This window comes from Portunus trituberculatus, chromosome 40, assembly GCF_017591435.1.
Source record: "Portunus trituberculatus isolate SZX2019 chromosome 40, ASM1759143v1, whole genome shotgun sequence".
Classification (NCBI taxonomy): domain Eukaryota; kingdom Metazoa; phylum Arthropoda; class Malacostraca; order Decapoda; family Portunidae; genus Portunus; species Portunus trituberculatus.
The window spans coordinates 25,576,972-25,596,586 of record NC_059294.1 but is presented as its reverse complement, the minus strand read 5'-3'; the positions used below and the strand labels follow the sequence as shown (position 1 = coordinate 25,596,586).

At 36.7% G+C, this 19,615-nt stretch overlaps 1 protein-coding gene across 4 annotated transcripts in view; it reads left to right on the top strand.

Annotated features, from left to right (window-relative positions):
- Nucleotides 1-19,615, top strand: part of LOC123516279 (tyrosine-protein phosphatase non-receptor type 2-like) — a 206,291-nt gene that overhangs the window by 137,815 nt on the left and 48,861 nt on the right. For 2 of the 4 annotated variants that reach the window (XM_045275538.1, XM_045275537.1), the window contains exon 9: nt 15,463-15,582. In XM_045275538.1, coding sequence (XP_045131473.1) covers nt 15,463-15,582 — 120 coding nt within the window. Of the gene's footprint in view, nt 1-15,462; nt 15,804-19,615 lie in introns of those variants that run through there. The other 2 variants (XM_045275539.1, XM_045275536.1) reach the window with 1 other exon arrangement.

Genomic DNA, 19,615 nt, shown 5'->3' with positions numbered 1-19,615 from the left:
GCGGGTAAACACTAGTGACGCCTGGCGGCCAACAATAACAATAAATCCCGCATTTTACGACAAATTTTCAATTTTTTTTATCTTAAATTGCCTTATAGTGAACTGACGTAACTACAAGTTTGACGTAACTCGAGACCAACGTAACCCGGGACCTTACTGTATTCACATACTGATTACACTTACAAATTCAATAAACGAGTGAGTACAAATGTTTTTTTGCCCACAAGCAACTCTTCCTCTTTGCAGTGCAAAAAAATCAGAAGTCTAGATGTCATGGTTACAAAAATATCACAGGTTGAATGAGGTAGTATCATCGGTTTACGTGGCCTTGCGTCCGATCGGGTTTAGCGGCCTTGGCTATCCCCTCTCTCTCTCTCTCTCTCTCTCTCTCTCTCTCTCTCTCTCTCTCTCTCTCTCTCTCTCTCTCTCTCTCTCTCTCTCTCTCTCTCTCTCCTATTCTGTTACCACTCTCATTCAAAAGTTGTCTCCCCGTAACATGGTGAGAGACCCAAGGTATAGAAGGTGCACAGGAGAGGTTGCTGAATCAGACACAGTGAAATCACTGTAAATCGCTCCTACCATTTATCATTGGTGACACAGTGACGTAGAGCATATGTTTACGCCTAATGAGTGTTGCCAGCTCACAAGCAAAGAAAACGGGAAGAAAATAACCAAAATATAACCGTTAAAAGTCTAGGCATCTATCTACGTGCCCCGTGCCTTGCGTGATGAACGTGTATCGATGTGTCACGAGTTTTGCGGGTTAATTTGTTATTTTGAGTAGTATAGTTAATTTATATCATGCATACAATAGACATTGTATTTATCTTATATTAAATCTATATTTGGTTGGTATTTAAAGCATGTTATTTATTTATTTTTATTTTTTTATTTATTTTTTTATTTTTTTATTTATTTATTTATTTATTTTATTTATTTATTTATTTATTTTATTTTTTTTTTTTTTTTGGCGGGGCGGGGGTAAATTAATATCACAAGAACGAATTAATTGTATTTCTATTAATTTCTATGAGAAAAGTTGATTTGATATACAATTTTTTTTATATACGACGATCATCACGGAACTAATTAAAATCGTATGTCGAGGTACCACTGTATTCCCCTTCTGTCCTATGCATTGTTATAATCTATCTGCCATCCACTTAGGGTTGTTGCTTTGTGATTTTATTGTTTTATATGGAATGTGGGCTATCTGACCCCTTTGCAATTTATTAAGAAAGGGGCTATACAGTAATTGCCCGCGTATCCACATTATAGCAGCCAAGGCCCTGGCGGATATGAGAAATATCCGGATATGCAGAATTTCTTCTTCCGATCCCTTATAAATTGAGAAAAAACTTGCACATAACCCAAATGAGTAAGAAAACAATGAAGGAAAGCACATTAAATGTATAATCTGGAACAAAAACTGGCACCTAAGCAGTACAAGGGGTGGTGGGATGTACACACAACAGTAAAGGCGGCGTCACACTAACACTTTTCCATCAACTTTTATTGCCGCTCGTCGTCACACACAAGCTCGCTTCTGCCTTTGTTGCGTTTGTCAACTGTAAACAAACATGGTGGCCCCTTCACCCCCAGCAAGTCATTATTTTTTTCGTTGCTATTTTTGGCCTTTATTACTTTCCATGAGAAACTCTTCAAACAGCTTTGTCCACTCATAAATAACAGAGCAGCTCATCTTGGCCAGTTGCTGCTTGGAAGTTCTGCCTTGGAGCGTGACAGTCCCAGAGAAATGTAAACAAACAACTAGACCACTTTCACTGCTAGACCAGAATATATATATATATATATATATATATATATATATATATATATATATATATATATATATATATATATATATATATATATATATATATATATATATATATATATATATATATATATATATATATATATATATATATATATATATATATATATATATATATATATATATATATATATATATATATATATATATATATATATATATATATATATATATATATATATATATATATATATATATATATTGTTACGTGGCTGCGGTTAACTGCTACAGCTCACTAGAGTGTTATTCTGGCAAAATCGCCAACTTTGTTACGGTCAGTACCGTGGGGAATGTAAAACTCCACAGAGTCCCCACTACTATAACTCACAGCCGCCGTAACCCTCAGGTTCTTTCAAGGTCGCCAACAGTGTTTAATTTCCCCCACTGTAAGGGAATCTCCTCAGCAACTCCTTCTCCTCCTGTACCCAACCAAGTAGAATTTATAAATGGTAGATGTTATGTGTAACAGGGTGAGGCCTTAATACCCCTTAGAGAAACCGCCCACAAGGACAATTCCACCCACTTCTCTATGAAGTATTAATGCCTCTCCGCACGCCTTGTCCGCAGACGGTGATGAATCACAGACTGGGACAACATGCGCAGTGTATATATTACTATACTATCCTACTACGACAAGTGCTTCCTAACACCTGTCAGACTGACACCCGTAGCCTACGACTACTACAATATATGATGTGTACAGCACATCCGGTGATGTACACACAAGACCAGACACCACCTACGGGTGACAACAGCCATAAACAGAGTCCAGATACTCGTCACAGACAAGTCTAACGGACGAGATCTACGCCCCACTGGCCTACAGCATGAAGCCTCTCAGCTTTCAATAGCGTGCGTGGCTACAACCACTACAATACTGAAACTATACAGATGGTGGGGGCACACAGCCGCCCACCAAACCCCACTGGTGACTACAGCCACCAACAGCAACAACGGGACGAAACAATAACGCGTCCCTCCGCGTCGCCACACCCGAGTGGACGAACGCACGAGAAATGCAGCCAAACTTACACACCTCTCCTAGAGCAACAAGCCCGTTGCTCTAACAGTCACGGTCTACCGAGTAACAAGCCAGCTACTCAAGGGAGGGCACAACTCCCAGACCGATGACTAATGAGTACTTCGAAAAGCCCAGCCAACACACCTCTCTCTCACTGTGCCAGACCGACGAGAGTGGTGTCTATCTCCGCTGAAGGCTCACTTGGTACTACTATAAGCAGTATACTACTGATACTACACAACAGATGATGGGGGCACACAGCCGCCCACCAAAACACACTGGTGACTACAACCACCACCAGCAACAACGGACGAAACACCAACGCGTCCCTCCGCGTCGCCACACCCGAGTGGACGAACGCAAGAGAAATGCAGCCAAACTTACTACACCTCTCCTAGAGCAACAAGCCCGTTGCTCTAACAGTCACGGTCTACCCAGTAGCAAGCCAGCTACTCAACAGGAGGGCACAACTCCCAGACCGATGACTAATGAATACTTCGAAAAGCCCAGCCAACACGCGTCTCTCTCACTGTGCCAGACCGACGAGAGTGGTGTCTATCTCCGCTGAAGGCTCACTTGGTACTGAGGCGATGCTCGCAGGCACAACAAGATGGTGGAAACAAAGAGAGGTGGTTGGCGCACAGCGGAACAGCGACAGCCCGCGCTTGGGGCCGCCATACTATAAGCATATAATAAAATAATAAATTAAAGGGGAAACAAGGCAGTGCCCCTCACAATATATATATATATATATATATATATATATATATATATATATATATATATATATATATATATATATATATATATATATATATGTATATATACAGGCAACCCCCACTTAACGAAGGTTCACACAACGAAATTTTACTACAACGAAGTTTCATTTTACTACCATCTGCTCGTTTAACGAACACCAAACTCGCTTTAACGAAGTTTTATCCAGGTAACTTTTTCCAAGTTTGAAAGCACCGCCGTATCACGCAAGCCGACAGGCTTTTGAATGCACCAGCGCCTCTCGTGGACAACACGCGCACCACTCACTTCCCCTGTTCAAGACAATAACAGCGTCAGCAGCAGCTCGTCTTCCCTCGCTCAACTTACCACCAAAACGCCCTGCAATGTTGCCTAGCGTTGCTAAGAAGACCAGGAAGTCTCTTCTCTCGAAGTGAAGCTGGATATTATTCACAGACACAAGAGAGGCAAGAAATCTAATAGCATTGCTCACCACCATCTTGACTCCAACTACTGTCTCTACCATTTTCAAGTCAGCAGACTCTATTAACCCCTTCAATACGGTGACGCCTATGTAGGCGTCATATTTCTTTTCTGAGCTTTCTTCAGTTCAGTTGTCCCGTATAGTGTGTTGGATACCAACTACACACGCCGTATGCTGTCCTTGAAATCCTAGGTGCTCCTCCCACCATCCTTGTCTCCACCAATCACTAAAGATAAGCTACATGCATCCCGCCTTGTGTCTAAAATTACCCAATGGCATAGACTGTTCCCATCTCTCTCACTCTCACTCTCTCTCTCTCTCTCTCTCTCTCTCTCTCTCTCTCTCTCTCTCTCTCTCTCTCTCTCTCTCTCTCTCTCTCTCTCTCTCTCTCTCCCATCTCCCTCCTCCCTCCTCCTCCCCCTCCCCATCTCCCTTTCCTCCTCCCCATCTCCTTCCTCCTCCCCTCTCCTCTCGAAGATAAGTTACATGCATCCCGCCTTGTAACATTCGTGAAAACACACACACACACACACACACACACACACACACACACACACAAATACAAAACAACAAATTTTCTAATATCTCTCTCTCTCTCTCTCTCTCTCTCTCTCTCTCTCTCTCTCTCTCTCTCTCTCTCTCTCTCTCTCTCTCTCTCTCTCTCTCCTCTCCCTCCCCTCTCCCTCCCTCCTCTTCCTCTCGAAGATAAGCTACATGCGTCCGCTTGTGTCTAAAATATTAGCAAATGTCACTCTCTCTCTCTCTCTCTCTCTCTCTCTCTCTCTCTCTCTCTCTCTCTCTCTCTCTCTCTCTCTCTCTCTCTCTCTCTCTCTCTCTCTCTCTCTCCGAGAGAGAAGCATCCACTTTCGTCTTCGAAGGCGATATAGTGACTAAAAAATAGCAGCATAATATACAAAGACGACAAGTATGACAAGCTTGCACGAGTTTCCCACGCTCGGGCGCACGGCACTACCACCCGTATATCATACAGGCGGGCTTTTTTAACATCCGGCGCAAAGGGGTTAAGAAGGCTGGTGAGACCATATCTTCCTTGCAACCTAAAAAGAACCACCTGAACTCGTGACTCTACAATGGATAAAATGGAAAGCCTTGTGGAAATGTGGTACATAAGTTTTGTATGTGATACAATGATGTGCCCTTTGTTTACATTCCACAGGTTGCCAGTTAGTGTCTTTCCTGTTTCACTCTCCCTCCCTTCATAAATTTAAGATCATCATCATTATAAAGTTACGTACATACATACATTAATGTACATTATAATGACTTAAATACAACTGCTTAAATGTTTAACTTCATAATTTTTACTTTCATTAAACCTTTCACTGTACTATGATGCACTCTCACTTTGTTTACTCGATGGAAATTCAAGTCAGGGGTTAAACTTGTTATAATAGGTTTGCTTAACGAAGGATTTTTAGGAACGTAACCTCTTCGTTAAGTGGGGGTTGCCTGTTTGTGTGTGTGTGTGTATATATATATATATATATATATATATATATATATATATATATATATATATATATATATATATATATACACACACACACACACACACACACACAGGGTGTCCCGCGAGTTAAGGTACATACGCAGGGATATGATAGTTCAAGTGGATCTGATTAAAAAATACTCTATTAACATATGCTGTTTTTTGCTTTATTTAGTTAAAAATTGAAGGAGAAAATAGAGCGGTGACGTGTGTTGCGGGAACCACTTGGGCAGAATGGAGGAGGAGGATCAGCAGCAGCAGCAGCAGCACCATTAGGACGCCGCCGTGTGTCGCTGTAACCTGTAATATCAAGATAATGTGTACAATGCAAACACCCAAGTACCTTCAAAAATTATCCAAAGATGAGATTATTATTTTTGTTTGTTTTTAAATGAAAAGAATATAGCCTACATTAAACATAACACAACGTTATTTTATTACACTGTTTTATTCGTACTTGGCAATTCACCACAGCTGGCCAGAGTCTCGTCGCGATGAGTTCCCGCGCTTGTAAATTAATGTCAAGGCTCACAAGCCTCCTGTCATGTCTTCCTGCGTCCTTTAATATTCAGGGCTCACAAGCCTCTTGTCATGATGTGTTCCCGCATCCTGTAAATGTCACAATTAAGACATTATTTAAGTTTTCTAACATTATTCAATTTCGTTCATGACAAGAGGCTTTTGAGACTTGAAAATTAAAGGACGCAGGAACACATAACAGGAGGCTTGTGAGCCTTGACATTAATTTACAAGCGCGGGAACTCATCGCTACGAGACTGGCCAGCTGTGGTGAGTTGCCAAGTACGAATAAAACGGTGTAATAAGATAACGCTGTGTTATGTTTAATGTAGGCTACATTCTTTTCTATTATAAACCAACAAAAATAATAATCTCATCTTTGAATAGTTTTTGTAGGTACTTGAGTGTTTGCATTGTACACATTATCTTGATATTACAGATTACAGTGACACACAGCGGTGTCCTAATGCTGCTGGCGCTGCTGCTGCTGATCCTCCTCCATTCTGCCCAAGCTGTTCCTGCAACACACGTCACCGCTCTATTTTCTCCTTCAATTTTTAACTAAATAAAGCAAAAAACAGCATATGTTAATAGAGTATTTTTTAATCAGATCCACTTGAACTATCATATCTCATGTACCTTAACTCACGGACACCCTATATATATATATATATATATATATATATATATATATATATATATATATATATATATATATATATATATATATATACAGAGTGATGATATTACTGCAATTTGCTTCCTTGTCAGCTCAGGACCTTGTGGCATTATCTTAAAATAAAAAATAAAAACACCGCAAGTTACAGTAGGAAAAAAAAATTGATGCTTCCACCATGAAACACAGCGGGCAACTGAGACCTTCATTCTCTTTGTGGGACTTAAGCTCCGTCCGCCCATTCTACCTCATGATTGCACGCCAATACAATTGTCGTTTTCCTTGGGTGTATATAAGGGGTCTTCGATAATTCGCCGCGAATATTGGCGCACAATTTTCGCGTCAATACCTGCGGCGCGGACTGTATATCCCTCATCTTTAAAGTTAACATGGACCTCCTCTTTTAGTGTTGTTTCTACTATGCACATTACATCCAGTCTTTTTCCTTTCAAATAATCTCTAACCTCAACATGCTGGATAACAACACATCTATATTAGTACAAGTCACTCCTAATTTCTTGCCTCCTCCATGACATCCCTCTTCTGTAGATACCAATTCTTTTGTCTCATCATATATAGTGTGTCACCACACTACTGTGTTCCTGCATAAAGCCTCAGTCCCACCTAAGCTCATAGTCACCGGAAGTATACATTACAAAGAAACAAACGTGTAAACAAAAAATATATATACTATGCATACATACATACATACATACATATGAAGGTAACAACTTTCTACTTCAACTGCTGCTGCAAGACTTGAGGTAGAGCAGACAGATTGACAGTTTACCCTCACAATTGGGCTGTTTCTTGTCAGAGTTGGCAGAGGAAAAAAGTGATAGTTGTGGATTGGCAGTCTTTTTTTTTTTTTTTTTTTTTTTTTTTTATATATATATATATAAAGTGGCTGCATAAAGGGGTGATTACCTTTAAATTTTGAAGACACTTAATACCTTATCACCCTATCATGGTGATACTCAAGAAGGATTGGATAATCTGGAAATAACCTTAAACTTTTCTCCATACTTACTTGTTAGATAGAATTAAGGTTGCAGAATATCAGGGAATATCAACTTCTGGAAAGTTGTTACAGTAATAAAGAAAATAAATTTTTGTATTTGATGGCTCATAAGGAACACCTTTTCTCAAAAAAAAAAAAAAAAAAAGTCAGGAAATCAGCCTGTTTCATGAGGGCAAGGTTCAGAATTGAGACAGTAATTGGTGTTAATCTATGGAAACAGATGCTCCAAGATCGAACCCCAGATTTCTTCACACATGTAAACAAAGCAATAATAGGTACTACACCACAAAAAAGCTCTTCTTTTCAAATTAACAATATATAATAAGTCATACTTTCCGGTAATTCACTTAGAATGACACCAGCCAGGAAGAATTTGCCTGAATGACTTTACACTACACATTGCATGAACCAAAACAAGACACTTGCCAATCAGTGATCTTGACCTTGACACAGGCAAGCTTCACTACTTTCTTTACAGTGTGATACCTTTACTCTTTGACGTAAGACACACTTCCATACAATTAGAATTGCACCTATCTTAAAATTCTTATGTTGCATACATGTTAATAAAAAAATTATGATAAAGAAAAAAAAAGAAATATTATGATTTTTAGCCCAGTAGCCTCTCAGACTTTCAGTCAATGGCGACGCCATATGCCAGATACTGTACATGTTTACATCTCACAGCAGAATTGATACGTAGATTGTTAGCAAATATCAAAGTTTTCAAATGCAAAACATTGGGATCTAATAGTGATCTAAACGTATGTTTCAAATATCAGGTGAAATCCTTCACTTCATATTCAGGGCTTAAATCTGCTTTATTTATTTATTTATTATTTTTTTTATATATTTATTCTCTCTCTCTCTCTCTCTCTCTCTCTCTCTCTCTCTCTCTCTCTCTCTCTCTCTCTCTCTCTCTCTCTCTCTCTCTCTCTCTCTCTCTCTCTCTCTCTCTCTCTCTCTCTCTCTCTCTCTCTCTCTCTCTCTCTAGTGTCTGCCAAAACTGGATGCATATTAGGAGTCCATGTGTCCTTTGAGCCATGAAATACGGTAGAATGTTGGTATAAGAATATTGTGATAACCACCATTTATTTTTTTATCTTGATCGTCTCACAAGCATTGTTACCTAAGTAAACCTTACCTATGTGATGCTGCTTTTTGGTCAGGTTTAGTTAGGTTAGGATATGTTACACTTAGTTAGGTGAAGTTAAGATCAAGAAGATAGCTACCATCACAACAACACTCACAGAACTGCATGCCTCTTCTTAATATTTACCAACCTTTTATTTATTTTTTTTTTTTATTTAATTTTTTCAATCAAGAATGCAGAAGTTGATATGTATTACATGCCATCTTAAATTTGTCTGATGTATAAGTGTTAACCTCGCTAGAAGAAGCTAAGGTTATCCCTATGTTTCCTGAAGGATTATCAGGACAAGACTGAGACCTCATTGGGGCCTCGGCTTGACCTCCCTCAAAAGTCACTCCCTGGAATAATTGATCAACCTGTGGAATATGGCATGCCATCCACAGTCTATCATTCATTCAGGCTTTCCAGAGCTGACTTTCCTTCCAAAACATTCATCGAGCATCGGCCAGCTGGATGAGACAGACTTGCATCTGTCGCCTGGTGCAGAGAGGTATTAAATGGCACTGAAAAAGTAATGGACACTGAAAAAAGTCTGCATGACATATCACAGCCACCACAATGTTTCAGGGACAAGGGATTTTCAGGGGGGTTACTGGGCATGTGAGATGGCCAGTGGCTTTGAGATTTTAGTATGTTGTTTGTTGGTGCCTATTTATGAGATTCTGTGAATGTTCATGGAATTTGGTTAAAGTGTTGGGAAACTCAAACAAAACTTTTTTCTTCTTATTTCACATACTAGTTTTCTTCAGTTGTGTTGAGAAAAATTCCTTAGAAACTTTGTTTATATATCTACATTTTGTATTTATATATATATATATATATATATATATATATATATATATATATATATATATATATATATATATATATATATATATATATAGGGTAAGGATACGTAAAAGCATCCAAGGCGTAGGACCAAAGTTTATTTCTCAACAACGTTTCGCCGAGTCTTTCGGCATCATCATGTTTAGCTATAAAAGATAAAATTAAGTTAAATGACAGATATGTGTCTAAAAAATTAACACAGTAAAAAAATTAAATAATTTAACATTTATAAGAGACTAAATATACTTTTTTTCTATCTACGGTGGGTCATTACCTTTCTGTAGTGGAGCTGTGAGGTGAGTGAGAGGAAAGGGAAAAGGGAGGTCTCGACAAGAACTTTTATGAAACCACAAATGAGATGCAAATGAAGCTAGAGAATAGTTAAAGAGTGGGAAGTAGTTTGGTTATTTAGTTCTGGTTTCTGTTTATGAATAAGTAAAGATTCGAGAATTTTGACGTTGCTTGGGTAATTAGCTTTCATTAATATTTTAAAGTTGTCACTCACCTCACAGCTCCACAACAGAAAAGTAATGACCCACCGTAGATAGAAAAAAAGTATATTTAGTCTCTTATAAATGTTGAATTATTTAAATTTTTTACTCTGTTAATATTTTAGACACATATTTGTCATTTAACTTAATTTTATCTTTTATAGCTAAACCTAATGATGCTGGAAGACTCGATGAAACGCTGTTGAGAAATAAACTTTGGTTCTACGCCGTGGATGCTTTTACGTATCTTTACCCTGTGATACCTCAAGACTCATGCTCATATATATATATGTATATATATATATATATATATATATATATATATATATATATATATATATATATATATATATATATATACAGTAAGGTCCCGAGTTATGCCAGAGTTCCGTTCTTGAAACATGACGTAAGTCGATTTTGTACATAACTCGAGTTTTTGTACTTTCAAAGCATATTATCAAGTTTTCAACCAATCATTTTTTATGGTTATTCAGGTAAGTAAAAGGTTATATTGTTATATTGGTATATTATTTACAACTATGTAGGAATATGAAACACAAGCTTGTTTTTGTTGTTGATTAGGGCCGAACGAAGGACTGCATGTTGCCAGAGGGGTGGACGCCTGAGGCCACCAGGAGGGTAGGCAGGTCGAATGTTGTGACGCCCAGGGTGGACAGCTGGGAGCGTAGTGCAGTGTGGTGGGAGTAGAAGCGTGGGCAGCGGAGCAGGAAATGCAATAGAAAAGGGCAATAGGGATCAGCAGACAGGCGCAGACAGTGCAAGTGAGCTGCAAGTGTCGTGTGGCCCAGACGAAGGCTCCGGAGTTCTTATTGTTTACGTATTGGTTCTCCTGTGACGCGGCATACACACACACACTCTCTCTCTCTCTCTCTCTCTCTCTCTCTCTCTCTCTCTCTCTCTCTCTCTCTCTCTCTCTCTCTCTCTCTCTCTCTCTCTCTCTCTCTCTCTCTCTCTCTCTCTCTCTCCAAAATAGACAAGTAGACATGCATCTTTTTGTTGTTTTATTTTATTCTTTTCCACACCACCCATGAGGTAAGAGTTAGGGTGCATTTTTTTTTTTTTTTTTTTTTTTATTTTATTTATTTATTTATTTTTTTTTTTTTTTTTTTTTTTTTTATAGAGGTTTTACCCTGTAAGCATAATCCTCTCTCAGCTATTTAATCAGACAGTTCTTCGTCAGAAGTGTCCTCCACATTGATAATAAAAGAATCCTCTAAGCAGAACTTGTTGACGCTGTAAATAATTAATTTCTCTTGACTATGAAGGTTGTGATGGCGAGTAGCACGGACGAGATATTCACCTTCCATCCTGAGCGACAGGGAGGGGAGGAGTGACTTGATTTGACCTGGGGATTATCAGCGGTCAGGGAGGTTGACCTCACCCATGTCCAACATTGAAAAGTAGCAACGCTGGAGAGCAGTGGTGCTACATTTTGTGGTATCTATACAAAATCATCGTCTTCATTACACTAAAACAATATTCAAAGCTCTCTATACATCCTTATTAGAAATTTAGAGGAATACACTTTTATGACGGTTCATTAAGATGTAAGTTAATAATGAGATCGAAACATGTGCTACGATGCTTGGCGACGCCACAGCCGGGGAATCCCTGTTAGGTCTCCCCCCTCAGCGGCCTTAATATTTGAGTCAGACTATAGTGACGCCTGGTGGCCAACAATAACAATAAACGATTTATAAATTTTCAATTTTTTTAATCTTAAATTGCCTTATAGTGGACTGACGTAAGTGCGAGTTTGACGTAACTCGAGACCGACGTAACCCGGGACCTTACTGTATATATATATATATATATATATATATATATATATATATATATATATATATATATATATATATATATATATATACATACATACATACATACATACATATATATATATATATATATATATATATATATATATATATATATATATATATATATACATACATACATACATATATATATATATATATATATATATATATATATATATATATATATATATATATATATATATATATACAAGGGTTACGTTCTAAAAACACTTACGTTAAGCGAAACTTCGTTAACCCGATTATAACAAGTTTAACCCCTGACTTGAACTTCCACTGAGAGTAAGCAAAGCAAGAGTGCATCATAGTACGGTGAAAGGTTTAATGAAAGTAAAAATTATGAAGTTTAACTTTTAGGCAGTTAAATTTAATTTAAGTCATTATAATGTACACTAATGTATGTATGTACGTAGCTTTATAATGTTGATGATCTTAGATTTACGAAGGGAGAGAGAGTGAAACGGGAAAGACACTAACTGGCAACCTGTGGAATGTAAACAAAGGGCGCATCATTGTACTGCATACAAAACTTATGTACCACATTTCCACAAGGCTTTCCATTTTATCCATTGTAGAGTCACGAGTTCAGGTGGTTCTTTTAGCTTGCAAGGAAGATACAGTCTCACCAGCCTTCTTAATAGAGTCTGCTGACTTGAAAATAGTAGAGACAGTAGATGGAGTCAAGATGGTGGCCAGCAATGCTATAGTTTTCTTGCTTCTCTCGTGTCTGTGAATAATATCCAGCTTCACTTCGAGAGTAAGAGACTTCCTGGTCTTCTTAGGAATGCTAGGCCACATTGCAAGGAGTTTTGGTGGTAAGTTGAGCAAGTGAAGACGAGCTGCTGCTGACGCTGTTATGGGTTTGAGTGGAGCGTCTTGTCCACGAGAGGCTTGATCTTGATCTTGATTCTACAGGTGGCCCAGGATTTCTCCTGAGGCAGGCCTTAGTATTTGCGGCTGCTAGTGTATTCAAAAGCTTGTCGGCTTGCGTGATACGACAGGGCTTTCAAACTTGGAAAAAATTACCTGGATAAAACTTCGTTAAAGCAAGTTTGGTATTCGTTAAATGAGCATATGGTAGTAAAATTAAACCTTCGTTGTACCGAAATTTCATTGTGTGAACCTTCGTTAAACGGGGGTTGCCTGTATATATATATATATATATATATATATATATATATATATATATATATATATATATATATATATATATATGCAGTAATACTCCGCTTAACGTTCGTCTAACGAATTTCTGGTTTAACGTACTATATAAAGTTAGACCAAAAGTCTGCATAACGTACAACCACATCCGTTTTAGCGAATTATCTGGGTTTGAATTTGCCGGGTGAGAGACCGAACTCAGCAGCTTCGCTGTGATTGGCTGGCTCCCTGCCTCTGTCTCTAGCACTCGTGGAGCTGGATCCAAGATTCTTTAACAACTTCAGAGCAACCTCCTGCAGCGAAATGGCTTCCATGAACGCTTGGAGGGACGGTGACAAGGTTGCTTTCAGGTTGCTCTGAGGTTACTGTCTTATATATGCATTTATGTTCACAAAACAACATTTCTATTATCTTTTTACAAACCTTGCCCCCAAGAAAGGATTGTTTTGTAATGCATCAAGTGAAATCTTACATGGAATTCCAAAAAATAAAGCAGAGATGAGGTGAGCCACAGGCGATAGTGAATTACTAATGAAATACCGCGGTATTTCATTAGTAATTCACTATCACTCACTGCCACGGAGTCCAGGTTATCCTTATGACATGAGCGTATATGAATACTAAGATATGATATCCATTATAGCAGGCAATAGAGGAGTGGAAACAAATATCATGGGGAAAGACAACATGCAGGCTAAAAGGGTCGCAAGAAGAAGAAGAAGCGGCCTAGTGGCCGCGAGTCTCCCGCTTCGTCTGTGGCTCATCTCATCTCTGCTTTATTTTTTGGTATTCCATGTAAGATTTCACTTTATGCATTACAAAATAATCCTTTCTTGGGGCAAGGTTTGTAAAAAGCTAATAGAAATGTTATTTTGTGAACATAAATGCGAGAATGTGAGAGAATTTGTATGTAGCTCCTCTAACTTCCAATGGCTCATATGATATCATAAAAGTAGTGGTACACCGTTGGCCCAATATGCTGCCAAACGTATAAATGTATATATATATATATATATATATATATATATATATATATATATATATATATATATATATATATATATTTTTTTTTTTTTTTTTTCTCATGTGGTATGTTGGGGACCAGCCCAGAACGCATCCCCCCCTATTACTTCCGCTGAACGAATTTTCGCTCTACAAACAACTTTGACACCCTCTATCCTGTTCGTTAAGCGGAGTATTACTGTGTATATATATATATATATATATATATATATATATATATATATATATATATATATATATATATATGTACACAGTCACCTCCCCGTTAACATTAGGGTTATGTTCCGTGTTAACAGAAATCATGGTAACAGAACATAATTTCTCCATAAGAAATAATGATAATAGTTGTGGTTACATTCCTGGACCTCGGGAAAGTCCGTCTATTTTTGAATTTTTTTACTAAAATTCCTAAACAAACACACTATTAATACATTTGAAGGTTACAGAAACACAAATAAAACATATTCTTACCATATTTGTATTTATTTACGCTGTGAGGGCTAGCTTCACACTGAGGACAACAGGCAGAGAGTGGAAGCGCGGGAGTCAGTCAGAGCGCCTCTCCCACGCTCTGGCGGCGGGATATTCAACCAGAGTAGGCGGGAAAATCAAACTCACATAACATCGAACATTTTGTGTTAACAGACTGTATATTAATAAATTTTAAGTCGTGTAAGATCAAAATCGGGGTAAGAGAACACGTGTTAAAAGGGAGGTGCCTGTATATATATATATATATATATATATATATATATATATATATATATATATATATATATATATATATATATATTTTTTTTTTTTTTTTTTTTTTTTTTTTAATTGTGCATGAAATATTTACATATGATTGTGTATACCTTGTTAACTTACTGGAAAATTGGAAGGCATCTGGTCCCACTTTATAAAAAAGTATTAATCACTCAAAAGTGAGGGCATCAAAGGATGCTACGTATCTATGTATCTCCATCTTGCTCCATAACCTTTCTCGATGTTCAAGAATTTCTTTCTTGTTGCCTTTTAGGTCATGAACATCACAGAATTGTGAATCCTAGTATTGCTTCAGGATAAAATGGATCCATGTTGTACATCATATTGTTGTGTTTTTTAAATCTTATATTCATACGGTTTCTTACTTCTTTTGTAGGTGTAGTGAAGCTGATGTCCGAAGGCGTAAACGAATGGAGCAGAAGGTGGCAACAGCAGCCAAGGTCAAGGCGATGCAGGAGCGGCAGAGAGCCAACGAGCTGTGGCATGAAAAAAAGAGGTTAATAATGCGACCAATTTCCCTCTGTGTTGCCTTTGTTGTGCTTGGTTTAGGAGGAGGAGCTTTGTTTTATAGATATTTTCATGCCTAGGGAAGACATGAACAGTGCTGCAAGTATTCCAAAAAATTAAGTTTATTTAATCATTAAAACAAAGTGCATATTTGGGTAAGTAACACAAAATTATTTGGATTTTTCTTTCAATAAATTTTGATATCTGATATTGTGGAGTATGCCTCAATGGGTCAGCACTTTTGAGTCATCTGTAGCATTTGGTATTGGTTGGTATTGATTCTTTTACTTTCTTTCACTGGTTAATAAGAGCACACACTGCAGATCCATTTGCCTTCATGTATAGGTGCTTCAATGTAAGTAAAAAAGATTTATGACCCATATCAGATTGAAGGATAGTCATACACCGTTGTGGACCAAAGATTACCACCCTTGAACCATGTTTATGATGTAGCATCAGTGCTAGGAATAAAGTTGCAGAATGTGGATATAATATTGAAGAATTAAGGGCTTATCTTACATGGAACAACTTTCATGCAAAGTAGTACAGAATTTCTGTGGTGGAGATCTAGACTTTGTGAATTTTATATTTTCATAGTAGAAATGGTACTCCTGCTATGGAGCAGTGAAATTAGATACAAAGTTTTATATGATGAATCTCAAACAGCCCATAAAGCTGCAACTTTTTAGTAGTGGATGAAAACATGAACATGTTGGCTGTACATGTATTATGAAAGTTAAAGACATTTATGTTGTCTGGTAAAGATTTAGGTTCCCATTGTGTGTGTGTGTGTGTGTGTGTGTGTGTGTGTGTGTGTGTGTGTGTGTGTTTGTTTGTAAGTGTGTGTGTGTCTGTGTCTGTGTGTGCATGCATGCATGCATGCTTAAGTTGTTTGAAAGAAACTATACTCGTAAAGAGGGAAAAAGAACCTTAGTTCTGATGAATGGTTACCAACATCATGGTAGTATTTGATTTATTACCAATTATCATGAAATGTTTTGTAAGGAAAGTACAGGTTGTGCCATCATGTTATCAAGAGTATCATCACCTGACAGGTTAGTTATGATTTTTTATTAATCATTTAATTCAACCATTCAATTGCTTCCCTCAGTTCCATTTCCAATTACATAAATACTTTATGGAAATTTGCAAGCTTTGTTAACTTTCATACCTAGTGGCCTAAAAGTTGCTCATTTATCTTACATATACTTGGGGATTTCCCTATATTTTTGTCCTTTATGTTTTCCTCATATATATATATATATATATATATATATATATATATATATATATATATATATATATATATATATATATATATGTATATATATATATATATATATATATATATATATATATATATATATATATATATATATATATATATATATATATATATATATATATATATATATATATATATATATATATATATATATATATATATATATATATATATATATATATATATATATATATATATATATATATATATATATATATATATATATATATATATATATATATATATATATATATATATATATATATATATATATATATATATATAGATATCACATAGTATGTGTAATGGGGATGAATTGCATAAGATGAATTAGTTGATAGATATACAACAATTCTTTCTTATGGTATTGAAAGTGAGTTGCTTGATTTTGTCTTATAAACCTAGTTTCTAACTTGCTATTATAACACTTATACCAAAGTAAAGTCCCTGCACCCATTTGATGCACTACGCCAAAACTTGGATGTAAACACATACATAACATTTTTATACTGAGTTACTTGAAGGAACTGAAGAAAACCTGTTTAAAAGAGAGAAAGAGAGAGAGAGAGAGAGAATATGAGGTGTGCAGACCCAAACGGACAAACATGCGAAAACATAGTTTTGAGATATGAGCCCTTAATGTTTGCAGTTTTGTACTCATCCATAAAACCTCGTGGTATTGAGCTGTCTGTATCTTTGCCGCATGGTCAAATTTCACTTGGCGATGTATGCCAAATTATTGAAGTGGGTTACACATCTCTCATTCTACCCCTAACTAAAAGAAGCTTAATTGGCTAGTTTGCATATTTGGTTCTACAGGCCTCATATCAGCTTGATGATTTTTGTATATGGAGATTTTATACTGAAAGATAGCAAGCCTGTTAGTCACTGAAATGAATGAAGTCTAAAGTTTTCTACATTTACACTCAGGTCCCTTACATGGAATACAGATTACATAGTTTAGATACAGTATCATAGATTTTTCCTATTAAGCACTACTACTACTACTACTACTACTACTACTACTACTACTACTACTACTACTACTACTACTACTACTACTACTACTACAACTACTACTACATTGCCTAATGAAAATAAAGTATGCTCAGTTTCAGAAAGTTAAGTTTAAGATATATCCTTTGTAAAATATGCTGCAGAAAATAAAAAGTATGGATATTCATTCATAATTAGTCGGATTCATTATTGTTCTACAAACTTAAGTTATTTGTCTGAATATTTAATTGACTAGAACTAATCATATAAAGAAAAAATGTTGGAAGAGGCAATGAAATTTAATTGACTAGCTTTTTCACTGAGTTTATGGTAATATGCTTCTTGTTTTTTAAGTTTTGTTTTATCATTACTTGTGTTATGACTATGATTATGTGTGTCACAATTCATGCCATTCTTATTTGTTACATAAGTTAGTTTTGGACAAAGATAGAATCTGCCTTGGATAATTTTATACCCAGGCATTTATATTGTGAAGGGGCAGTCAAGGCCAACCAAAATCCATTCAGGCCTTACTGATCATCTTGACATGACCAGTAACATTTTGAAATAACATTTAAATTCAAATATTATGTCCTTCCATGGGTTCAACCCCAGGTGCCGAATTTCTCAGGGTTTTCATGATGCCCCAAAACTAGGCATGACACTTGGTAGCTTCTTGAGAATCTGTTGTTGCACTAAACCCCCAGTTATGTTCCAAAGGCACCCGTGAAGTACTGAAGTATGCGTTATATTGTCGCTACCCCTAAAGTGCCTATTTATTGTCTTTATTAATACGCAAACTGAGCAATAGGGTTCTGACGGTCATACCTGTGGTGCGTAATTATCAGCAAAAAAGAAGAAAACTTCTAAAAAATAATGTTTACTGCTATGAAATGAAAAATTGCATGGAAAAATATAGAAAAAACAAATATTGATTTATTTCTGGAGCGAGTGGGCAGTGAGTGATGAACGAGTGTTTTGGTGAGCTGGTAGGTAGTTGTTGTGGTGAGGCAGCTAATGAGTGGATTGTTGTTATGGTGGGGAGGAGGATGTCAGATAATGCACTAAACACACTATGCTAATAAACAGGAGGAGATTTGGTTATAATATCAACTTCATGAGATTTGTTTAAGCAAAGCTGAACACAGTAAAAGGTTTGTAAATCTTGAAGCACACAACCATGCTGCTCAAGTTGTGGTAGCACCCATCTTGATGTTGGTCTTTCTGTTAGCATGCTAAACATAACAAAAGAAGAAGCATTGCATTGATGAGGTCTAGTTGGGTAAGGATGCTAGCACCAAGATCAAGATCAAGAACATGGAGCTCAGCATGACAAGAACAGCAAGAGCTATGCATCTTTTCCTAATACATTGGACTTACAGTCCTAAAAGAGAATGTATTCCAGAAAGTTGTTCCCATAATGAATTGGTTTAGGTCCAAAACTTTCCCCTTTGGAAATAATGTAAATAGTTTTAATCCATTTAGAAGACTTCAGATTCTTACCAAGTAAATAAAACCTGAACTAAAATTGATGTTATTTATCTTTTTGTGGTGAGTTTTATAGAACATATAGGTGGTGGTGAGGTAGTTACATAGAGATAAAGGCACAAACGATCTTGCACTCCCAACTAGTTTTGACTCCAGTCTTTGCTTAGACATTGAAATGATGCTTAGGTAACATCAGTTGTTTTGATAGCATCTTTGTTTTTAACTGTGGTACTAAGGTCTACTTAGCCATGGT